We start from the raw sequence: 24841 nt of genomic DNA, 5'->3' as shown, positions 1-24841 counted from the left end.
GAGATTGAGACCATCCTGGCTAACACGGTGAAACCCTGTCTCTACTAAAAATACAAAAAATTAGCCAGGCGCCTTGGCGGGTGGGCATCTGTAGTCCCAGCTACTCCGGAGGCTGAGGCAGGAGAATGGCTGAACCCAGGAGGCGGAGCTTGCAGTGAGCCGAGACTGAGCCACTGCACTCAAGCCTGGGCGACAGAGAGAGTCTCCGTCTCAAAAGAAAAAAGAAACAAATAGCAAAATGGACTTAGAGTCAACCAGGAAAATAATCACAGTGAATGTAAAGGTCTAAACACTTCAGGTAAAAGGCAGTGTTTCTCACATTGGATAGAAAAGCAAGCCCCGGGCTCGTGCCTGTAATCCCAGCATTTTGGGAGGCTGAGGTGGGCGGATCACCTGAGGCCAAGAGTTTGCGACCAGCCTGCCCAACATGGCGAAACCCTGTCTCTACTAAAAATACGAAAATTAGCCGGTCGTGATAGCAGGCGCCTGTAATCCCAGCTACTTGAAGGCCGAGGCAGGAGAACTGCTTGAACCCGACGAGTTTGCAGTGAGCTGAGGGCCATCGCCCTCCAGCCTGGGCAACAGGAGGAAAACTCCGTTTCTCAAAAAAAAATAAAAAAGAAAAAAGAAAAAGAAAAAAAATAAATCCAGAGAAGAAATGATGGTGTTTTGAGATGGAGTCTCCCTCTGTCGCCCAGGCTGGAGTGTAGTGGTGCGATCTCAGCTTATTGCAACCTCTGCCTCCTGGGTTAAAACGATTCTGCTGCTTCAGTCTCGTGAGTAGCTGGGATTACAGGCGCGCACCACCACGCTCGGCTAAACTTTTGTATTTTTAGTAGAGACGGCGTTTCACCATGTTGGCCAGGCTGGTCTCCAACTCCTGACCTCGGGTGATCCGCGTGCCTCGTCCTCCCAAAGTGCTGGGATTACAGGCGTGAGCCACTGCGCTCGGCCAGAAGGGACTGGTTTGAGAGGATCCTCAGGATTTGGAGACTGGACAAGGGGCCCAGGGAAATGCAGGGGCCGACGTCGCCTCCCAATTTCCCATCTGGAAGCTCGGTTGCCTGGTGGCTCATGCCCTAGATGGAGGTTAGGAGCATGTTTTGGGGGACGGTGATGACTGCGGGTGGACACGCGAGTGGACGTTCACCCGTGGAGAACACAAGACATGTTCAGTAGGGCGCTGGATGGAGGGAGCTGGCGCCCAGAGTCAGTCCTGCCCTTCAGCAGTGTTGGGCTCAGATGAACCGCAGCTCCCGGGCGGTCACTGATCCCGGGGTCCCACGAACGGGCCCCGCGGAGGCCAGGGAGAGCCTTGAATGACGCGTTCTCTCAGGTGGCCTGGGGACGTACCCCGCGGCCTCCTCCCCCGGCCTAATGTGCCGGGCCCGGGAAAGGAGCCGCCCGCCGGTCCCCGGAACCTTCTGCCGTCGCCGCCCGCGTTAGCCGCGGGACTAGTCGGGGGAACCCGTTCGCTGTTGCTAAGGGGAGGCCCCGGAAGTGACGCGCCCCGGGTTTGTTGACAGCGGAGGCGGCGGCGGCTGCAGCCTCCGAGCCGTAGGAGCCGGATCGGGGGAGGGGCCGGGCCCGGGAGCCTCAGCCCCGCCGGCAGCCCTGAGGGCAAGGTAACCGCCACGGGGTCCCCGTCGCGACCCCCTTCCTCCCGGAGCTTCCGTCCCCGGGATCCCAAGCTCCGCCCCGCCGACCCCCGTCTCCCCTGGACCCCGGGTCTGGCCTGACGAGATCCCCAACCTCCTGAGGTGCTCTGGCCCCGGATTCTCCTGGGCTGCATTCTCCGCTCCTCCTCGCCTGCGAAGCATCACGTCCGCTTCCCGACGCTGAGGGCAGCCCCATCCAGGGTAGGTCCCGTACCCCGGGCCAAGGGATGTACCTGCGTCCTCCTCCTTCGTCTCCTGCCTACGGGGCCTAAGCATCGCCGCTGCAACCACTCTCTGAGGTCCATCTTGGCCAGTGGTGGGAGGGCTCCTTTCTGTATCCCTGCCGCCAGATCTGAGAATCATGTCTTTAAAACTGAGCTCCCTCCAGAAAGAAAATGACGCTCTGTCATTTGCCCCTACAAGATGGGGGATCGGTGTAGGCTGAAAGGGCCACCCTCTGCCCCTCCTACCTGTTGGATGAGCTTAAGTTCCCCCAGAGAAGTGCTTAGAAGCTCAGGGACGACTTGGATTCTGGATCAGCTCCCAAAAGGGATGACACAAAGTACAGGGAAATCCAACAGGGTGAGGTTGCAACCGGAGGGCCAAGGGAGCCGGCCCGACAGGTGAGTTGATAGTGAAACTGACTGTGCTGGCCACTATGGCTCTGTGGGTGGAACTTGTCTTGGCTGCTCTTTGACCGAAAGAGCCCCAGATTTCCAGTCTTTGCCTGTGTTTGTCAGTCCATTCGTTTTGTTTTGTTTTTCTTTTCTTCCTTTTTTTTTTTTTTTTAAATAGAGGTGGGGTATCACTATGTTATCCAAGCTGGTCTCGAACTCCTGGGCTTGAGTGATCCGCCCCCTCCAGCCTCCAAAAGTGCTGGCAATACAGGCATGAGCCACCGCGCCCGGCTACTGCATTTGATTTTTAAGGGGAGGGGAATATCTGATGTCTTGGGAAAATCCTCCCATATATGATCTTTCACAGAATGTTTCTCTTCAGGCTTCAAACTGGTTAGGATGAGCATGAAAGCGTAGCTTTGAAAAGGGTCACAGGAGGCTATACTTAGAGCAGAAAGTGGTGGCCAGGGGTGAAGGGCCTCGCTACTTTGGTTCATTTGTTCATTCAGCAAATAATAAACATGATATATAAGGTGGTAATAAGTGCTTTGGAGAAAAATAAAGAAGGAAGGACCATGGGAAGGGAGTTGGGAGTTGTCTTTTTATAGAGGGTGTTCAGGGAAGGTCTCTAGTAAGGTGACCTTTGAGCAGAGATAAGTGAGGGAGCAAGCCAGGTAGCTCTCTTGTGGCAGAGCATTCCACAGCAAATGCAAAGGTCCTGTGGTCATATGGCTGGTGAGTTGAAGAAACAGCACGAGGGCCAGGCACAGTGGCTCACGCTTGTAATCTCAGCACTTTGGGAGGCTGAGGCAGCTGGATCACCTGAGGTCAGGAGTTCAAGACCAGCCTGGCCAACATGGTGAAACCCCATCTCTACTAAAAGTACCAAAAAAATTTAGCTGGCCATGGTGGCTCATGTCTGTAATCCCAGCTACTCAGGAGGCTGAGGCAGGAGAATCGCTTGAACCCGGGAGGTGGAGGTTGCAGGGAGCCGAGATTGTGCTGTTGCACTCCAGCCTGGGTGACAAGAGCAAGACTCTGTCTTAAAAAAAAGAAAGAAACAGCGGGACGATGGGGGACTGGAGCAGGTTGAAGAAGGGGAAGAGTGGTTGGCAAGAAAGTCAGAGAACAGTGGGGACCAGATAATGGTGGGGAAGACATCAGGGGCTGCCCTTGTGATACAGGGCCACAGAGTGTCTAATGGGGACACCCTTTCAGAATTGTACTTGTTGAAGTGTCTGATGGTTGGAGAAAATACAGATTTGTTTTAGATGACAAATGGCCATTGTGCTTGGGGCTTCGGTTGTAAGTACCCTTCTTCCATCTTTATAATGACCATTGATGGAATAAATACTAAGAATCATGGTCACAGAGAACTGTGATTAAATCAAGTTAAGTTATGCCGCCGCTTCCTGGTTGTGAGAATGTGGGCATGGGAGCTTTTTCCACCTCAATCTTCTCTTCTGGAAAATATGGCAGGCTGGGTGTGGTGGCTCACACCTGTAATCCCAGCACTTTGGGAGGCAGGTGGATCACCTGAGATCAGGAGTTCGAGACCAGCCTGGCCAACATGGTGAAACCCCATCTCTACTAAAAATACAAAAATTAGCTGGGTGTGGTGACACATAACTGTAATCCCAGCTACTGGAGAGTCTGAGGCAGGAGAATCGCTTGAACCTGGGAGGCAGAGGTTGAACTGAGCTGAGATCACACCACTGCAGCACTCCAGCCTGGGCGACAAGAGTGAAACTCCATCTCAAAAGAAAGAAAGAAAAGAAAAGAAAAGAAATTAGGGCTGTTGGATTAAATAAAATCATGGACTGAAGTGCTTAATGCAATATTTCACACAAAGTGCTCAATAGCGGTCACGCTGATGATGATGTGATGATGAGAAATGTGGGCATGTATGTCTGCCTCAGAGCCGTTCGTTTTAGCACTAGCTGGTGGTGTCACCAGCTCTAGCTGCCTCCATCAGTTAGTAGGATTTGAAGAAATATTGGGGAAGGCAAGATAGAAACTTGTTGACACCCCTCAGAGGTAACAGTGGGTTAATATTCTGCAGGGAGGAGGTTTGCTTGGTCCTGGCTTTTTTGACAGCAGCAGAAGGTGATGGGGACTTTTAAAAAAGAGCCCAGCACTTCCAGCAATTTGGGAGGCCAAGGCGGGAGGATCACTTGAGGCCAGGAGTTTGAGACCAGTCTGGAGAACATAGGGAAACCCTATCTCTAAAAAAAAAAGAAAAAAAAAATTAAAAAAGAGCCCAGCAAATTTCCATTCTTGCATTCTACCATATAAAATAGCAAAATGAGGGTGTTGAAAGGAATGTGACTTGGAGACAGGTGGGGAGGGGCAGTGTATGCTGGGCCTAGATATGTGGTTGGAGTGTGCGTGTCTGATCTATGGGTAGAGGCTGTTGATCCTGAAGTGCCCGGCAGAGGCTAAGTAATTATCCAGCCTGCCTTATAGGAAGCAGAACCACAGTTGATCTCCCTCCTTACACCCCGAGCCCGGACTGTGTCCTCAGGCCTGGGACACAGGCTGAGCAGGGCAACTGGGCCAGAGGGTTTGAAAATGAAAGGTCGGAGCACTTAGGAGCTGAGAGCCAGCATATTAGGGTAGGCTGTTGTGGGTAGAGCCCCAGGCTGGTGACCTGGGGACCTGGTTCAAGCCCGGCTCTGCTGCTGGCTTGCTGTGTGAGTTAGGCAGGTTCCATCCCCTCTCTGGGCCTTAGTTTTCCTATCTGTACATTTAGAATAATGGCCTTTCCTTGCCTCCGACTAACTCTGAAGGCTGTTGGGAGGATGAAATGAGACATAGGTTGTGAAAGAATTAGGTGTGCTCTGTAGCTGTCTGCAAAGGTGTTATCATTAGTACCGCTAGGATTCTGCAGACACGTTTGGGGAGTCCACTAGCTGGAAGACTGCTCTCGGCACTGTGGTTTTTTTGCTTGGCTTCAGTAACTCACCTGTTCTGGACTCCTGAGAGGTGAGTGCAGAGACCCCTGTCTGGTTATCTATTTGTGGACCACTGTCTTATATCTGGCGCAATCGCTGAAACTGATTTTCCAGCTTCGGAGATGCAGAAGAGTCTCTCGAAGCATTATTCTCAGGAACATCACTCTTCATAATTTTTTTTTTTTTTTTTTTTTTTTTTTTTTTTTTTTTTTTGAGAAGGAGTCTCGCTCTGTCACCCAGGCTGGAGTGCAGTGGCCAGATCTCAGCTCACTGCAAACTCCGCCTCCCGGGTTTACGCCATTCTCCTGCCTCAGCCTCCCGAGTAGCTGGGACTACAGGCGCCCGCCACCTCGCCCGGCTAGTTTTTTGTATTTTTTTGGTAGAGACGGGGTTTCACCGTGTTAGCCAGGATGGTCTCGATCTCCTGACCTCGTGATCCGCCCGCCTCGGCCTCCCAAAGTGCTGGGATTACAGGCTTGAGCCACCGCGCCCGGCCCACTCTTCATAATTATTGGTCACCACCTTCCTGCCAACCTTTCGTGGCATCTCCTCAGCAACCCTGTTCACAACATACGCTACACAGCGTGTGCCACTCGCAGCATGCTGACAGGTAAGGACCTTGATAAATATTGAGGCTGGAAAACATTGGCTGGGGACCTTGTGGAGCTGAGGCTCTGTCACCGGCATTGAGCCACTCACATACTCTGTAATGGAGACCCCAGGAATCCACACAGGGACTCTGCCCTCAAGAAGCTTTCAATGCTGTGGCCAGAAAATGACATATGCCCACGGAGTGGTTACCAGCAGTACTGGATCATGTGAGCTCAGTGCCTAAGTTGTAAGGAAGTGGTGGAGGCTCATGGAACAGAAGGGAAAGCTGAGGTTGGAGAAAGATCCCTCCCCCATGGCATAATGGCAAGGAGCTTGAACTTTAGGGTCAGGTATTTACTGGAGGACCTTGTGAAACTCATTGCGCATCTTTGAACCCTTGTCTTCTTATCTGGGAAACAAAATGATAATATGTACCTCATAAGTTATCTGTGGCAGCCGGGTGTGGTGGCTCACACCTGTAGTCCCATCTCTTTGGGAGGCCGAGGTGGGTGGATTGCTTGAGACCAGGAGTTTGAGACAAGCCTGGGCAACATGGTGAGACCTCATTTCTACAAAAAATGAAAATAAAAAAATTAGCCAGGTCTGTTGGTATACACCTGTAGTGACAGCTATTCCAGAGGCTGAGGTGTGAGATTGCTTGAACGCGAGAGGTGGAGTTTGCAGCGAGCTGAGATCATACCACTGCACTCCAGCCTGGGTGACAGAGTGAGACCCTGTCTTAAAAGAAAAATAAATAAATAAGCCGACCGCGGTGGCTCACACCTGTAATCCCAGCACTATGGGAGGCCGAGGCAGGTGGATCACCTGAGGTCAGGAGTTTGAGACCAGCCTGGCCAACATGGCAAAACCCCATCTCTACTAAAAATACAAAAATTAGCCGGGCATGGTGGCGGGCACCTGTAATCCCAGCTACTTGGTAGGCTGAGGCAGGAGCAGGAGAATTGCTTGAACCCTGGAGGCAGAGGCTGCAGTGAGCTGAGATCGCGCCGTTGCACTCCAGCTTGGGCAACAAAAGCAAAACTCTCTCAAAAATTAAAAATAAAAATAAATATAAATAAATAAATAAAAAGTAAGTAAGTTATCTGTGGCTTTGATGTGAACACGGATGGAAAGCTGGACATACTGGGCCTGTTTTTTTTTTTTTTTTTTTTTTTGAGACGGAGTCTCTGTCACCCAGCCCGGCTAATTTTTGTGGGGTTTTTTTTGTTGGTTTGTTTGTTTGTTTGTTTTTTGAGACGGAGTCTTGCTCTGTCACCGGGGCTGGAGTGCAGTGGCTGGATCTCAGCTCACTGCAAGCTCCGCCTCCTGGGTTTACGCCATTCTCCTGCCTCAGCCTCCCGAGTAGCTGGGACTACAGGCGCCCGCCATCTCGCCCGGCTAGATTTTTATATTTTTTAGTAGAGACGGGGTTTCACCGTGTTAGCCAGGATGGTCTCGATCTCCTGACCTCGTGATCTGCCTGTCTCGGCCTCCCAAAGTGCTGGGATTACAGGTTTGAGCCACCGCACCCAGCTAATTTTTGTGTTTTTAATAGAGACGGAGTTTCAACACGTTGGCCAGGCTGGGCTCAAACTCCTGACCTCAGGTGATCCACCTGCCTTGGCCTCCCAAAGTGCTGGGATTACAGGTGTAGGCCACTGTGCCTGGCTTGCCACACTGCGTCTTGAACTAATGAACTATCTGTGGACATATCTGTCTGTTCACATCCATAGTCTGTGGCAAATTACATAGCCATAACCCCTTCATTCCAGCTGCATTTTCTGTAAGTTGTAGATGTTAACTCCTGCCTTGTGGGGGGTTGAGAGAATTCAGTTAATTAACACATATAAAATACTTAGCAGAGTTCTTTTTTTTTTTTGAGACGGAATCTCGCTGTCACCAGGCTGGAGTACAGTGGCATGACTTTGGCTCACTGGAATCTCCGCCTCCCGGGTTCAAGCAATTCTCCTGCCTCAGCCTCCTGAGTAGCTGGGACTATAGGCACACGCTACCATGCCCTGCTAATTTTTTTTTTTTTTTTTTTGAGACAGTCTTGCTCTGTCGCCCAGGCTGGAGTGCAGTGGCGCGATCTCGGCTCACTGCGAGGTCCGCCTCCCAGGTTCATGCCATTCTCCTGCCTCAGCCTCCTGAGTAGCTGGGACTACAGGCACCCACCACCACGCCTGGCTAATTTTTTGTATTTTTAGTAGAGACAGGGTTTCACCGTGTTAACCAGGATGGTCTTGATCTCCTGACCTCATGGTCTGCCCGCCTCGGCCTCCCAAAGTGTTAGGATTACAAGCATGAGCCACCACGCCGGGCCGCTAATTTTTGTATTTTTAGTAGAGGCAGGGTTTCACCATGTTGGCCAGGATGGTCTCGATCCCTTGACCTCGTGATCCGCCCACCTTGGCCTCCCAAAGTGCTGGGATTAGAGGTGTGAGCCACCGCACCCGGCCGGAATTCTTGGTATATACTTCGTATCAGTATGGGTAGGATCATTAATACATTTGGTTACAAGAATAGAACCCAGCCAGTCTGATTACTAGCTGAATGCAGCCTCCTCATGGCCTCTCTGTCTCCAGCATCACCAGCAGCCACCTAACCATGAGGCACATTCCCCACTCATTGCGTGTCTGCATCTTTCTGACATAACCCACCTCATGGATTTAATCTCTGCAGACTTTTCAGAGCCAGGTGGCATCTGGTTTTCACCTGTTTCCCGACCGCCTGGAGATCCCCACACTTGCTCTGCCTCCCCTCACACCCCCAGGCTCTGGCCCTTGATCTACTGCCTCCTGGAAAGCCTCTAGCCTCTGTAAATAGGGCATTTGTTTGGGTTTTCCCTCCAGCTCCTAGATTAGTATTTCACAGGGTGAGCACTGCTCCAAGGCTCAGAGCTTCTGGCTCCCCCAACCTCTCCGTCCCCTGGGTATCAGGACACTGGTGGCATCCCATGCTCCCCCCACCAGACTTCAGTTTCTCTTTCTCTCCCATTGTTTGGATGGATGGACTGAAGACCGAATGTTTGGTGAGAAGCAGGGGTCTACTTTAGGTTTGCATCCCACTCTCATCAGTTTTGTGATCTCGGGCAAGCGTCTGCTTAGTTGTGTATGCGTCAGTATCTTCATCAGAAAATGGAGTAACTATCTTGTAGTACTAGAGTAAGGTAATTCCAATCACAGCAAACGTTTGTTCTGTTAAACTCCAGGCATAAGTTGGGCACCAAAGTCAGGCACCAAGGATACATGTGCGTGCGCACTTACGCACGTGTGTGTGTGTGTGTGTGTGTGTGTACATGTGCATGGATGCAGGCATGCAAGCAAGTATACAGCTTTTGTCCTCCCAGAGCTCACAGGCAGTGAGAGGGGGTCAGTAGACAAATTGTTATGTAAATGATTAATTAGTTGCAAGTACAGGGTACTAGGAAATGTTTTGTCAGTTAAATAAGAGACTCCAGGGAGTAAAGTCCGTAAGGAGCTTAGGACCACATCTGAAAGCAGCCAACATGGACATGGTACCGCGGTGGCTGCTGCTGCTGCTGCTGCTACTGTTTTTCTCTCTCTTCTCTCCCACTTCCCCCATTCCCCAGGATATCGTAAGTTCACGATAGATCTAGTATTAAAGAACATGCAAGAAAAGGGATGGAGAAAGACACAGGGTTCTCCCAGTGTGGTGGTCAGTCATAACCAGAGCTCCCTCTGTCCTCAGTGGCTGCAATTCCAGATGTCCTGTGTCTGCCCTGAGAATGACAATCCCTAAGGAGTGGAGTAGGTAGAGAGGAGTAGGTAGAGTGGAGTAGGTAGAGATGGCTGCCTCTGGCCAGTGCCGGGCCTGCAGCTGGATGGAGCTCAGGGCATGGTAGCCCCAGGGCCCTTCAGTCTCCATGTCAGGATGAAGGATGGCTCCTTCCTCTTCCAGCTCATTCCAGCCCTGAGTGGCAAGGTCAACACTGCTAAGGGGAAGCTAGCAGATGGCGCCATCTACCTGGCTTGTATTTTGGGGGCTTTTTTCTTCCACTTGGGGAGCATGGTAAGAGCAGAGCAGCTGCCTAGGTAACTGGGCTCAGACCTGCAGAAAAGGCAAAACCCCAATGGCTCTCCCTCATTCAGAGCCTCCGAGTCGAGAGACATCATTTGCAGCCACTGGGCACCCAGCAGTGTCCTGGGCGCAGCGTGCAGGGAGAAAGCGAGAATGTGCTGCACCTCCCAGGCCTCGTGCAGACCCCAGCTGGTGAGTCCTTCGTCATTCCTTCCACAGGCCTTTGTTGAAACCTCACCTTGTGGCAGGCCCCACATTCAGTGTTCAGTGCTTCCTTTGTTCATTTAGCAAATAGTCATGGACCTGGGCCCATAGTGCCAATGTCCCATGCACCCCCTCTCCTTGCAGCTTAGGTACTTCTTTGCTTCCTCCCGAAGCGCCTTCCCTTTTCCCCCTCCACCAGAGTTAACTAGGACTCATCTTTTGGGTCCCAGTTGAAATGTCACTTCTTTTTTTTTTGATGGAGTTTTGCCCCTATTGCCTAGGCTGGAGTGCAATGGCGTGATCTCAGCTCACTGCAACCTCCACCTCCTGGGTTCAAGCAATTGTCCTGCCTCAGTCTCCTGAGTAGCTGGGTTTACAGGCATGCGCCACCACATCTGGCTAATTTTTGTATTTTTAGTAGAGACGGAGTTTCACCATGTTGGCCAGGCTGGTCTTGAACTCCTGACCTCAGGTGATCCACGTACCTCAGTCTCCCAAAGTTTTGGGATTACAGGTGTGAGCCACCGCACCCGGCCTGAAATGTCACTTCTAAGGACACCTGCTCTGACTCCCCAGTCTGGGGCAAGTCCCCTGATTGGGTACCCAGAGCCCCAGTCCCCTCCTCCTGCAAGACACTGGTCCCAGTTACACGACGGCCGCTTGTGGGCCCCATAGGTGGATCTGTCTATCTCTGAAGCCAGTATGCTCCATGTGGTCAAGGACCTCGTCCGGCTTGCTCACCATAGGACCCCCAGTGCTGAGCAGGGACTGAGTGAGCAGGTCCAGGGATGTGATACCAAACAAGACAGCCTGGTTTTGCCCTCGTGGACCTGGCCATCTATCAAGGACACTGAATGATCAAAGCCACATCAGTACCAAGTGTTTGTTGCTGTGGTAGGTCGGGCCTGTGGGAGCACTCAGCAGGCACACCCTGGTGGGTCAAAGATGGCTTCCCAGAGGAAGTAACTTTGACACTGGGACCATAGGTATCAGCTATGTGAAAGGAGAGTTCAAAGATCATGTGGGCTGGAGTGGCCAGGAGATACTTCCTGGAGGAAGGACATGGATTGTATTTGGGTAGGGGAGGGGAGAAGGCAGTATTTAAAGTAGAAAGTGCAGTAATTAGTTGAATTTGGATGGTCCTCGTTGAAAGAGAACAGACTGGGCAAAGGTCTGAAGGTGACCTGTGCCGAGGGCCTTTTGCCAGGACAGTGAGGCCAGGCTGGCTGGAGTAGAGGGTTAGTGGGGACCAAGTAGGCCAGAAAGCTGACTCTAATTCCAGTGGACTTGAAAACAGTTGCTTTCCAAGAGTGGGGACACTCTGCCAGCAGTGCTCCCTCTGGTTCCAGTTTCCCAGGCAAGAGAGGCTACTGGGCTCTTGAAGATCTGGAAGTAAATGAAGGCAAAGGAAGGCCATGCCTGGGGCCCAGGCATCCTGGCTTTTGTGCCTTCCCTCGAGGGTGCCATGCTGCCAGTGGGACAGCTGACACAATAAGCCTTGTTGTGGGATATCCAGGCCCTGGAGCTGGGCTAGAACAGACCCCACTCTGTGGGAGCCAGGGCAGATGAGATAGGAGAAGGTGATTGTAACAACAACAACAACAATAATAGTCTTTATTGAGCAATGACCACGTGCCAGACAGCGTTCTAAGTCCTTTGGATATTATTCCATGGAATCTTCACACCCTGCTGGGGATGAGGTATTGTGCTGCTTCTATTTTAGAGGAAAAATGACTGAGGCACAGAGAGGTGGAGACACTTGCCCAAGTTCGTTTGCTTGTGAGCAGCAAGCCTGAAATGTGAGCTAGGCCTGCCTGACTTCACAGCTCATCCACGCATAGTCCCTAGTAGACAGTGGTGCCACAGTTGAACTCAGAACTGGCTGACTCCAAAGCCCAAAGCGCCCTGTGGCTTCCCACTGGATTTCCTGAGCAGTCTGGAAGGCTCTCAAATAGACACAGAGGGAGGCTCCCAGAAGCTGGGACAATGCTGGGCCCCAGAACTCCAGAACCCTCTAAGACAGGGGTGTCCAATCTTTCAGCTTCCCTGGGCCACACCGGAAAAAGAATTGTCTTGGGCCACACATAAAATACACCAACACTAACAATAGCAGATGAGCTAAAAAAAAAAAAAAAAAAAAAAAGTCCATAAATTTCATAATGTTTTAAGAAAGTTTACAAATTTGTGTTGGGCTTCATTCAAAGCTGTCCTGGTCCACATGCAGCCCATGGACCACAAGCTGGACAAGCTTGCTCTAAGAGATGTGAGGGATTCCACAAGACTAGGTTCCAGTCCCAGTTTACACAGCTCCCTCTGTCTGACCTGGAGTTTCCTCCTCTATAAGATGGAGTCAGCTGGGCATGGTGGCTCATGCCTGTAACCCCAGCACTTTGGGAGGCCGAGGCAGGCAGATCACGAGGTCAGGAGTTTGAGACCATCCTGGCTAACATGGTGAAACCCCGGCTCTACTAAAAATGCAAAAAATTATCCAAGTGTGGTGGCAGGCGCCTGTAGTCCCAGCTACTTGGGAGGCTGAGGCAGGAGAATGGTGTGAACCAGGGAGGCGGAGCTTGCAGTGAACCAAGATGGTACCACTGCACTCCAGCCTGGGTGACAGAGCGAGATTCCGTCTCAAAAAAAAAAAAAAAAAAAGATGGGGTCATAGGGCCAGGCACGGTGGCTCACTCCTGTAATCCCAGCACTTTGGGAGGCCAAGGCGGGTGGATCACCTGAGCTCAGGAGTTCAAGACCAGCCTGGCCAACATAGCAAAACCCTGTCTCTACTAAAAACACAAAAATTAGCCAGGTGTAGGGGCAGGCACCTGTAGTCCCAGCTCCTCAGGAGGCTGAGGCAGGAGAATAACTTGAACCTGGAAAGTGGAGGTTGCAGTGAGCCGAGATGGTGCCACTACGTTCCCGCCTGGGTGACACAGAGCAAGACTCCGTCTAAAAAAAAAAAGGTGGGATCATAACCACCATGTTGTGTACTTAGTCTGTTGGGCTGGGACTAAGCATTTTCCCAACATTATCTCATTTACTACCACAGCCCTGCGAAGTAGAGATTATTATCCTTATCCTTATTTTCCAGATGAAGAAACTGAGGTCTGGAGAGGTTAAGTACCTTTTTTTTTTTTTTCTTTTTTTTTTTTTTTTTTTACAGAGTCTTGCTGTGTTGCCAGGCTGGAGTGAAGTGGCGCAATCTTGGCTCACTGCAACCTCCCCTCCCGGGTTCAAGTGATTCTCCTCCCTCGGCCTCTTGAGTAGCTGGGATTACAGGTGTGCACTACCACACCAGCTAATTTTGTTGTATTTTTAGTAGAGACAGGGTTTCACCATGTTGGCCTCGATGGAGAGGTTAAGTAATTTTACATTGAATTGTACAACTGGGTCAAAACATAGATCTGTCTGACCACAGAGCCTGCACTTTAAAAAAAAAACTTTTGGGCCTGGGTGCGGTGGTTCACGCCTGTAATCCCAGCACTTTGGGAGGCCGAGGCAGGCAGATCACGAGGTCAGGAGATCGAGACCATCCTGGCTAACATGGTGAAACCCCGTCTTTACTAAAAATACAAAAAATTAGCGTGGTGGCACACGTCTGTAGTCCCAGCTACTTGGGAGTCTGAGGCAGGAGAATCGCTTGAACCTGGGAGGTGGAGGTTGCAGTGAGCTGAGATCGCGCCACTGCACTCCAGTTTGGGCGACAGAGCGAGACTCCATCTCAAAAAAAAAAAAAAAAAAAAAAAATTCTATGAAGTATAACATACATGAGAGGCCAGGTACAGGTGGCTCACGCCTGCAATCCCAGCACTTTGGGAGGCCAAGGTAGGAGGATCGCTTGAGCCCAGGAGTTTGAGACCAACCTGGGCAACACAGAAAGACCCTGTCTTTACTAAAAGTTAAAAAATTTACTGGGCGTGGTGGCACATGCCTGTAGTCCCAGCTACTGAACAGGCTGAGGTGGGAGGATCACTTGAGCCCAGGAGGTCAAGGCTGCAGTGAGCCGTGATCACACCACCACCCTGCAACCTGGGGAACAGTATGAGACTTTCTCGGAAAAAAAATTAATAAACAAAAACAAAAAACCAAACAAACAAAGAAATACATACATAAGGAAAGATACACAAAATATCAGTATGGAGTCTGATTAACTTTTTTTTTTTTTGAGATGGAGTCTTGCTGTGTTGCCCACACTGGAGCGCAGTGGTGCCATCTTGGCTCACTGCAAGCTCCGCCTCCTGGTTTCATGCCATTCGCCTCCCTCAGCCTCCCGAGTAGCTGGGACTGCAGGCTCCTGCCACCAGGCCCGGCTAATTTTTGTTTTGTTTTGTTTTTGAAACGGAGTCTCACTCTGTCGCCCAGGCTGGAGTGCAGTGGCGCCATTTCTGCTCACTGCAAGCTGCACCTCCCAGGTTCATGTAATTCTCCTGCTTCAGCCTCCTGAGTAGCTGGGACTATAGGCACATGCCACCATGCCCAGCTAATTTTTTGTATTTTTAGTAGAGACGGGGTTTTACCATGTTAGCCAGGATGGTCTTGATCTCCTGACCTCATGATCCGCCCGCCTTGTACTCCCAAAGTGCTGGGATTACAGGTGTGAGCCACCTCGCCCAGCTGGCATTTTCTTAACTTTCTATTCAATTACAACATTCGGGCCGGGCGTGGTGGCTCACGTCTGTAATCCCAGCACTTTGGGAGGCAGAGGTGGGCAGATCACCTGAGGTAAGGTGTTCGACACCAGTCTGACCAACATGATGAAACCCCATCTCTACCAAAAATATTTTTAAAAAAAAAATTAGCTGGGTGCGGTGGCAGGCACCTGTAATCCCTGCTACTCCAGAGGCTGAGGCAGGAGAACAGCTTGAACCCTAGACGTGGAGGTTGCAGTGAGCTAAAATCATGCCACTGCACCCCAGCCTGGGTGAGAGGGTGAGACTCCGTCTCACAAAACAAACAAACAAACAAACAAAAAACCCAATATTCACCTGAAAAAGTACACACATCATGATACACAGGTCGTTGAAGATTCACACAGTGAACAAGCCTGGATACCCAGTACTCTGATCAAGGAGACTAGAAGCTCCTCAGCACCCAGAAACTCCCTTGCAGTCACCTCCCCAGGTGACCACAGTCCTCACTTCTCCCACCACAGATGAGATTCCCCTGCTTTTGAACTTAGTGGAGTGACACAGTACAGACCCTTTTGTGTTCTGACTCCTCTCATTAAACGCAGTAAGCGTTTGCTGGGCACAATGGCTCATGCCTGTAATCCCAGCACTTTGGGAGCCTGGGGTAAGCAGATTGCTTGAGCACAAGAGTTTGAGACCCGCCTGGACAACATAGCAAGACCTTGTCTCTAAAAAAAAAAAAAAAAAAAAAAGGCCGGGCACGGTGACTCAAGCCTGTAATCCCAGCACTTTGGGAGGCCGAGACGGGCGGATCACGAGGTCAGGAGATCGAGACCATCCTGGCTAACATGGTGAAACCCCGTCTCTACTAAAAAATACAAAAAACTAGCCGGGCGAGGTGGCGGGCGCCTGTAGTCCCAGCTACTCGGGAGGCTGAGGCAGGAGAATGACATAAAACCCGGGAGGCGGAGCTTGCAGTGAGCTGAGATCCAGCCACTGCACTCCAGCCGGGGCGACAGAGTGAGACTCCATCTCAAAAAAAAAAAAAAAAAAAAAAATTAGCCGGATGTGGTGGTGCATGCCTGGAGTCTCAGTCTCAGGTACTCAGGAGGCTAAGGTGGGAGGATTGCTTGAGCCCGTGAAATAGAGGGTGCAGTGAGCCGAGATCACACCACTGCACTCTAGCCTAGGTAACAGTGAGATTCTGTCTCAAAAATTAAAAATTAAGGCCGGGCACAGTGGCTCACACCTGTAATCCCAGCACTTTGGAAGGCCAAAGCAAGCAGATCACCTGAGGTCAGGAGTTCAAGACCAGCCTGACCAACATGGGTAACCCTGTCTCTACTAAAAGAAAAATATACAAAAATTAGCCGAGCGTGCTGGCGCATACCTGTAATCCCAGGTATTCGGTAGGCTGAGGCAGGAGAGTCGCTTGAACCCAGGAGGTGGAGGTTGCAGTGAGTCGAGATCGCGCCACTGCACTCCAGCCTGAGCAACAGAGCAAGACTCTATCTCAAAAAAAAAAAACTAAAAATTGAGGGGGGAAAAAAAAATTGTAAGCGTTATCCAAGCTGTTAACAGGAGTTTGTGCCTTCTCATTGCCATGTAGTATTTAGTAGATGAATATACCATAATTTTCCATTCCAATGCTAGTGGGCATTTAGGTTATTTTCTGGTTTTGGCCATTACAAATAGTGCTGCTGAGAACATTCTAGTGTAGATCTTTTGGTGCACATTTACTTATGCATTTCTGTTGGGTGTATACCTAGGAGTGGAATTGCTAAATGTTGAACGCATGTATGTTCAGCTTTAGTGAATAGTGAATAGTATTAAATACTGTTCCCATTATATTCCCAGTTCACACCAATTTGCCCTGCCGCCAGTCCTGTGGGAGATTTCCCACTGTTCCCTATCTTCCCCAATGCCAGGTATTGCCCATGTTGTTGTTGCTGTTGTTGTGTTCAGTTGAGCCAGTGGGCGTGTGGGAAATGGCATCTCATTGTGGTTTTACTGTGCATTTCCCTAATAGTAAAGTTAAGTGCGTTTCACATGTTTATTGTCTGTTTCACTATCTTCCTTTATGAAATACCTGTTCAAATCTTTCACTTTTTTTTTTTTTTTTTTTTTTTTTTTGAGACAGGGTCTGTCTTTGTCTCCCAGACTAGAGCACAGTGGTGCAATCATAGCTCACTGCAGCCTCAACCTCTTGGGCTCAGGTGATCCTCCCGCCTCAGCCTCCCAAGTAGCTGGGACTACAGGCATATGCCACCGTGCCCAGCTAATTCTTTTTGTATTTTTTGTAGAGACAGGGTTTCGCCCTGTTGCCCAGGCTGGTCATGAACTCCTGGGCTCAAACGACTTGCCCACCTCGGGCTCCCAAAGCGCTGGGATTACAGGCGTGAGCCACTGCGCCCAGGCTCTTCGTGGTATCTTTTGATGAACAGAGTTTTTAATTTTGAGGTAGTCCAATTTATCAATTTCTTTCTCTTCATGTGAGATCATTGCCTATTCTAAAGTCATAAAGATATATTCTTGTGTTTTCTTCTAGAAACCTTGTTTTACCTTTCACATTTATATCTATCATCTATCTCAAATTAATTTTTGTGTATGCATGAGCAGAAGTTTCTTTGCTTCAGTGTAGATAAGTTTATAATTTTCTACCTCCTGGTTAGCACCTCTTGAGTCCTAGTTAAGAAATCTTTAGCTATGCTAAAGTCATGAAGCTAGTAGGAGGCTTCACTTTTTTTTTTTTTTTTGAGGCGGAGTCTCGCTCTGTCGCCCGGACTGGAGTGCAATGGCCGGATCTCAGCTCACTGCAAACTCCGCCACCCGGGTTTGCACCATTCTCCCGCCTCAGCCTCCCGAGTAGCTGGGACTACAGGCGCCCGCCACCTCGACCGGCTAGTTTTTTTTTGTATTTTTAGTAGAGACGGGGTTTCACTGTGTTAGCCAGGATGGTCTCGATCTCCTGACCTCGTGATCCGCCCGTCTCGGCCTCCCAAAGTGCTGGGATTACAGGCTTGAGCCACCGCGCCCGGCCGAGGCTTCACTTTTTTAAATAAGTTTTACTGAGATATAATTGACGTCACACAATTCACCCATATAAAGTATATAGTTCCATGATTTTTAGTATATTCACAGAGTGCACCCATGACCACCGTCAATTTTAGACCATTTTCATCACCCCAGAAAGAAACTCCATACCCACTGGCAGTTACTCTCCTTTTTCCCAACCACAAATCTACTTCTGTCTCTACAGATTTGCCTATTCTCACTGGACATTTCTATCAAAGGAATCACACAGTATGTGACTTTTTTTTTTTTTTAACTGATTTCTTTCACTCAGCATAATGTTTTCAAGGTTCAACATGATAGCATGGATCACTACTTTTTATGACTGAATAATATTGCACTGTATGAATATGTAACATTTTGTCGATCCATTCATCAGTTGAAGGACATTTGGGTGGTTTCTACTTTTTGACTCTTACAAATAATGTTGCTATGAATCGTCACGTCCGAGTTTCTGTGTAAACATATGTTCTTATTGCTCTTGTGAGGAGCCTTCATTTTTAATCAGACACCATGAGATTCAGTGATATCATGTCTATATGTCTATTAAGCCTTGGCACAGACTAAGTGCTTAATCAACTAGAGCTGTATACAGGTTAGGAAGTACTGCACAGCATGGAACACCCCAGTGTAGCTGTTAAGATTGTGGGAAGCAGCCGGGCACGGTGGCTCAAGCCTGTAATCCCAGCACTTTGGGAGGCCGAGACGGGCGGATCACGAGGTCAGGAGATCGAGACCATCCTGGCTAACACGGTGAAACCTCGTCTGTACTACAAAAATACAAAAAAACTAGCTGGGCGAGGTGGCGGGCGCCTGTAGTCCCAGCTACTCGGGAGGCTGAGGCAGGAGAATGGCATAAACCCGGGAGGTGGAGCTTGCAGTGAGCCGAGATCTGGCCACTGCACTCCAGTCTGGGCGACAGAGCAAGACTCTGAAAAAAAAAAAAAAAAAGATTGTGGGAAGCAGAAGAGTGAAAATCCCTATTACCCCCACCCAAGCATTGAGTCCCCAGCACACACATGTCTGCCCACAGGCAAATAAGTGCTTGGACAAGGCTCCATGTTCTTTGCAGGTCAAATTGTGCATAGATAGTGGCACAGCAGAGGCGGGTGAGAGATGGAGTCAGGAGACCTGGGCCTGGCCCTGCTAAGCTGCTAATTGGAGTGTGGTCTTAGTTTCCCTACTCAGAGTGTGGACATGGGGCCACTGATGGTTCTAGCCCTTGTGTGTGGCTCACTTGGCATCTTGTCCACTCCCCAGGCAGTGGCTCTGCCAATGATCCTGTGAGTGTTCAGGAATCACTGTTGCCCCTGGGGACCCTTGTCCTGGAGTGGCCCACCTGCCTGCCCCCAGCATGGCGTCTGACACTCCTGAGTCACTGATGGCCCTCTGTACTGACTTCTGCTTGCGCAACCTGGATGGCACCCTGGGCTACCTGCTGGACAAGGAGACCCTGCGGCTACATCCGGACATCTTCTTGCCCAGCGAGATCTGTGACCGGCTCGTCAATGAGTGAGCAGACCCAGGGGCAGAGGAGGGGCAGGGGTCCTCCCATGAATGTGTATAGAGAGATTGGGACCATGTGTGCACTACGTGGGGAGTAGCTATGGCGATGAATGTGTGAGGGTGTGTATGTGCACATGGATGTTCATGGGTGCAAGAGAATAGTGATGTATCCATAACTGTAAAGGTGTATATGTGTGTTTTTTGGTGTGTGTGTGGAGGAGTGTGCATGTGAAGGCATGGGTGTGTGTACACATGTAAGCTTATGCAGCACAGGTTATTTTTGAGGGTAAAACTGCATGTGTCCATTTAGAGATGTGATTGTGTCAAAATCTGCTATAAATGAAGGAATTAAGTGTTGCCCCACGTGTGTATGTACATTCACGTGCACACACTTGTGCTTGTGAATTCAGTGAACATGGCCACATAAGGGTTTAGGTGCCAGAATAACGGATCCATGACCAGGGAGTGAATCATCCAGAGTCACTCATTTGAGGCAGGGTCTCAAGGGAAAAATCTGAATGGCCCTCCGAGGGCCTCCCTACTCCTAGGGGCTCCTAGAAACATGCTGTGCAGTCACTGAATGCTGGGAGTTCAATCTAGAGGCCCAGAGGGTGGCCAGGCATGGTGGCTCACACCTGTAATTCTAGCATTTTGGGAAGCCAAGACAGGAGGATCACTTGAGACCAGGAATTCAAAATCAGCCTGGGTGACATAGCGAAAGACCTTGTCTCTACGGAAAAAAAAAAAAAAAAGAAAAAGAAAAAGAAAAAAATAGATTCCCAGAAGGGAAATTGGTAGACAGCTGCATTGGAAACTAGAAGCCCGTGTGGGCCTGAGGACAGAGGTGGACCTGTAATAACGTCCTGAGCATTTACTGTGGGTCAGGCTCTAGGTTGGATACTTTGCAGGCCAGAGTTATATCTACTTTACAGATGAAGAAACTGAGGTCTGGGAAAGTTCATTTACTTGTGTGAAGTTGCCCAGGTAGGAAGCAGCCAAGCCAAGATTTAGATTCTAAAGCGTTTGAATCCAAAGCATTTCCCAGCAGACCAGGATTCTTGCATGAGCTGATGTCTCAACAGGGCTTAATTAAGGGCTTGCCCTGTACCCAGCTGGGAACTCTGAACTACTTGGCTTGCTTTGCCTGTTTAAAAGGGTCACAGGAGGGGCTTAAAGAAGGTGATGAGAGTGGCCATGCCAGGGGGGCTGCTGCCCCTGCAGTGTGCGTGGAGGTTGTGTGACAGGCATGTGCATTGGGAGAGATAGCCCCTGCATCACCTAGAAGGTCTCCCAGAGAGCTGCCTTTAGATTCCTGGTTCCTGGGCACCCTTAATCTTACTGATAGTTTAGTCAGGATCCAACCAGATACTCTTAGGAGAAGGAGGTTGCTACTTGGGGTGATCCAAGAAAGCTTCAGGGGGAAGAGGGCTTGGCTTTGAAGCGAGGATGAGAGACCCTGTGGCCCTCCCCTGAGCCAGGCTTTCTCCTCTCCCAGGTATGTGGAGCTGGTGAACGCTGCCTGTAACTTCGAGCCACACGAGAGCTTTTTCAGCCTCTTCTCAGACCCCCGCAGCACCCGCCTCACACGGATCCACCTCCGCGAGGACCTGGTGCAGGACCAGGACCTGGAGGCCATCCGCAAGCAGGTGAGACCTGCCCCGCCACAGCACCGGGAGGGCCCACGCCAAGCAGGGGCCAGGCTGCTCTCCTCCAGCCCAGCCATCCCCAGCCCAGCCAGTGCACACCCTGACTGTGCACATCACCCTTTCCAACCCACCTGTAGCCCAGGACAAGGCCTGGGGCGGGGGGAAGGGGCAGGGGTGGTGATGGTGATGTAGCTGTGCCCATTCCCAGGACCTCGTGGAGCTGTACCTGACCAACTGCGAGAAGCTGTCTGCCAAGAGCCTGCAGACACTGAGGAGCTTCAGCCACACCCTGGTGTCCTTGAGCCTCTTTGGCTGTACAAACATTTTCTATGAGGAGGAGAACCCAGGGGGCTGTGAAGATGAGTACCTCGTCAACCCCACCTGCCAGGTGCTGGTTAAGGATTTCACCTTTGAGGGCTTCAGCCGCCTCCGCTTCCTCAACTTGGGCCGCATGATTGATTGGGTCCCTGTGGAGTCCCTGCTGCGGCCGCTCAACTCCCTGGCAGCCTTGGACCTCTCAGGCATTCAGACGAGCGATGCTGCCTTCCTCACGCAGTGGAAAGACAGCCTGGTGTCCCTTGTGCTCTACAACATGGACCTGTCCGATGACCACATCCGGGTCATCGTGCAGCTGCACAAGCTGCGGTGAGCTCCTGGCCCAGAGCTCACCAGGGTGGGGATGGGTGGGCAGGTGGGGAAGAGTAGAGGTGAGTGTTGTCATGCACGCCCTCAGGGTTCAGGAGCCCTTGGCTAGGCAGAGGGTGGGAATGAAGACACAGTCCCATTCCTTAAACCCAGTGTTTCAGCTGGATTGGGGCTGTTCGGGGTTTCTTCCCAGAATGCCCTGGAGAAGTCATGGCAGACATGGGCCATCCCCTGCTAGAAATTAAAGGAGCCGGGGTCTGCAAGGCAGCCCCACCCTGTACCCAGCTCCTGACCTGCATCCCCTACCCCAATCTTCAGACACCTGGACATCTCCCGAGACCGCCTCTCCAGCTACTACAAGTTCAAGCTGACTCGGGAGGTGCTGAGCCTCTTTGTGCAGAAGCTGGGGAACCTAATGTCCCTGGACATCTCTGGCCACATGATCCTAGAGAACTGCAGCATCTCCAAGATGGAAGAGGAAGCGGGACAGACCAGGTGGGGCCCCACCCTCCATGGCTACTAGTAGGCTGTCATTCAATAAGCATTTAGGCTGGTGCAGTGGCTCATACCTGTAATCCCAGCACTTTGGGAAGCTGAGATAGGCGGATCACTTGAAGCCAGGAGTTGGAGACCAGCCTGGCCAACATGGTGGCAGACACCTGTAGTCCCAGCTGCTTGGGAGGCTAAGGTGTGAGAATTGCTTGAGCCCGGGAGGCAGAGCCTGCAGTGAGCTGAGATCACACCACTGCACTCTAGCCTGGGCAACAGAGTAGGACTTTGTCTCAAAAAAAAAAAAAAAAAAAAAGGTATTTGCCAAGTACCCCTCTACCAAGTGCTGTGCTGTGTGCTAGAGATAAGGTAACAAATCAGGTCCTGCCCTCTCAGAGTCTGTGTGAGCTGGTGGGGACAGTCAAGTCATTACAAGGGCTATGGTAGGGGCAATCCAGGGCCCCAGGGTGGCCTGAAGATCAGGAAGGAAGGAGGAGGAGGGACGCATCCTGGCTGTCCTGAATGCTCATTCTGCCTTTGCCAGAGGAAAGGTGTTCTAGCAGAGGGAACAGCACCTGCAAAGGCCAGTAGGTGAGAGCATGAGGAGCGACAGGGGAACTACCCAGCGCAGAGCACAGTGCCATGGGGGGAAGAGGCGAGGCTGGCAGTGTCTGCCACCTATGGAGTATTGCTGGACATAGGTCAGTTCCTGGGATGGTTGGTTGAGAAGTTTGACCAAACCCTACCAGCTGTAACTGGCCACCCATAAGCCCTGGCCCCAGCCTACTTTAATGGTGTTCAGTTGAGCTTGTCCCTTTGTGATTGTTGGTGAGACCTAAAAGTGCCATGTCCTTACTAAAATGGCAGGTAGTTTCTAAAGGTGGCTGCATCACCCATCCTACGTGTTCCCCTACTATGTGACCTTGCCACCCTTCCATCAGGAGGTGGTGCCTATGTCCCCTGCCATTAAAAACAAAAGGAACGGGGGATGAGGTTGGAGGGCCTAGAAGAGAAAGCAAGGAAATGCCTCACCACCCCTAGTGGGGAGACCCAGCTCAGGCCTGGGCCCCAAGCCACTGACACCGGCACCCTCTTTCCCCAGCATTGAGCCTTCCAAGAGCAGCATCATACCTTTCCGGGCTCTGAAGAGGCCGCTGCAGTTCCTCGGGCTCTTCGAGAACTCTCTGTGCCGCCTCACGCACATTCCGGCCTACAAAGTGAGCGTGGAAGTGGGATGGGGCTGGGCCAGGGAGCCTTAGGAGAGAGAAGGAGCTGGATTCTGGGGCTGGAGACTTGAGTTGGGATCTGGCATCCCAGCCCTTGGCCTCTTCTGGGTTGTTCTGAGCATGTCCCACCCGCAGGTAAGTGGTGATAAAAATGAAGAGCAGGTGCTGAATGCCATCGAGGCCTACACGGAGCACCGGCCTGAGATCACCTCACGGGCTATCAACCTGCTTTTTGACATTGCCCGCATCGAGCGCTGCAACCAGCTGCTGCGGGCCCTGAAGGTCAGCTCCAAGCCTAGGGCCTTGGCCTCCTGTCCCTCCCCACCTGGAGCGTGTCAGGCTTGGCTGAGCCATGTCCCCAGAGCCCCTGTCCCTCTGCACCCTGTCCCCAGGGCCCCAGGACCAGAACCCCAGCCTGGGCCTCACAGCACTTGACTGGCTTCAGCACTGGCCTTGTTCAGTTCCAACCCTGGTGTCTGCTCCCCAGGCCCCACTTCTGCCTTAAGAGAGCAAGACCAGGCTAAACCCTGCCCCAGAGAGCCTGTTCCAGCCCCTTGCAGAGCCCAGGCCTCTCCTTGCACTTGCCAGCCCAGGTCCCCCTTGTCTTCATACAGCTGGTCATCACGGCCCTCAAGTGCCACAAATATGACAGAAACATTCAAGTGACAGGCAGTGCCGCCCTCTTCTACCTAACAAATTCCGAGTACCGCTCAGAGCAGAGTGTGAAGCTGCGCCGGCAGGTCATCCAGGTGGTGCTGAATGGCATGGAATCCTACCAGGAGGTGACGGTGAGCCCCCATCTGCCACGGCCTGCATGCTCTGACCCAGCCACCCCTTTCCTGCTTCCTGCATCCCGCTAGGGCTCCCCCAGCTCTGGGCTGCATCCTTCTCAGCTCCCTTTCCCACGGCAGCACTCCCCGACTCTTGGGACCTGACACTCAGGGTCCCCGGGACCTGGCCCTTCCCACAGTCCATCACCCCTGGCTGCCTTCCATCCTCTTCCTCCCTGCCCCATGTGGGGGCCCAGGGACCCTGCCCTTCTCCCTGCCTGAGCTGTTTCCTTAGCCCTTCTGCCCATACACTCTGCTGGGGGATTTCTTACCATAAATAAAAATAATAAAAGCTTTTATTATAGAAAAGTTATAATTACATACAGATATACAGAAAATAAAAATCACCCATAAACCCACTACCCAGATTTAGGCACCATTAACATGGGCTATCGATTGTGGATTTTAGCCTATGCACACGTATTTTGTAAATGGGATACACAAACTGCGTACTGTTTGTATACAGTGGATTTTTACTTCAACTGTGTCACATGAACATGAACATCTCCCTTATCAGCCAACATTTTGTTTTTTGAGGCAGAGTTTCACTCTTGTTGCCCAGGCTGGAGTGCAGTGGTGCAATCTTGGCTCACTGCAACTTCCACCTCCCGGGTCCAAGTGATTCTTCTGCCTCAGCCTCCCAAGTAGCTGGGATTACAGGCATGCACCATCACGCCTGGCTAATTTTGTATTTTTAGTAAAGATGGGATTTCACCATATTGGTCAGGCTGGTCTCG

General features: G+C 51.1%; 1 protein-coding gene across 2 annotated transcripts in view; it reads left to right on the top strand.

Moving 5' to 3' along the window:
• Window positions 1-1505: 1505 nt before the first annotated feature.
• ZER1 (zyg-11 related cell cycle regulator) overlaps window positions 1506-24841 on the top strand; it is a 43264-nt gene continuing 19928 nt past the window's right edge. The window contains exons 1-8 of one of the 2 annotated variants that reach the window (XM_010360895.2): window positions 1506-1859; window positions 19023-19274; window positions 20764-20914; window positions 21123-21559; window positions 21878-22054; window positions 23151-23265; window positions 23410-23556; window positions 23889-24056. In XM_010360895.2, the coding sequence (XP_010359197.1) occupies window positions 19117-19274; window positions 20764-20914; window positions 21123-21559; window positions 21878-22054; window positions 23151-23265; window positions 23410-23556; window positions 23889-24056 (1353 nt within the window). In that variant the 5' untranslated portion in view covers window positions 1506-1859; window positions 19023-19116. Of the gene's footprint in view, window positions 1860-19022; window positions 19275-20763; window positions 20915-21122; window positions 21560-21877; window positions 22055-23150; window positions 23266-23409; window positions 23557-23888; window positions 24063-24841 lie in introns of both variants that reach the window. The other variant, XM_010360894.2, reaches the window with a different exon arrangement.

Source organism: Rhinopithecus roxellana, chromosome 16, assembly GCF_007565055.1.
Source record: "Rhinopithecus roxellana isolate Shanxi Qingling chromosome 16, ASM756505v1, whole genome shotgun sequence".
NCBI lineage: Eukaryota > Metazoa > Chordata > Mammalia > Primates > Cercopithecidae > Rhinopithecus > Rhinopithecus roxellana.
This window is presented reverse-complemented; position numbering and strand designations above follow the sequence as displayed.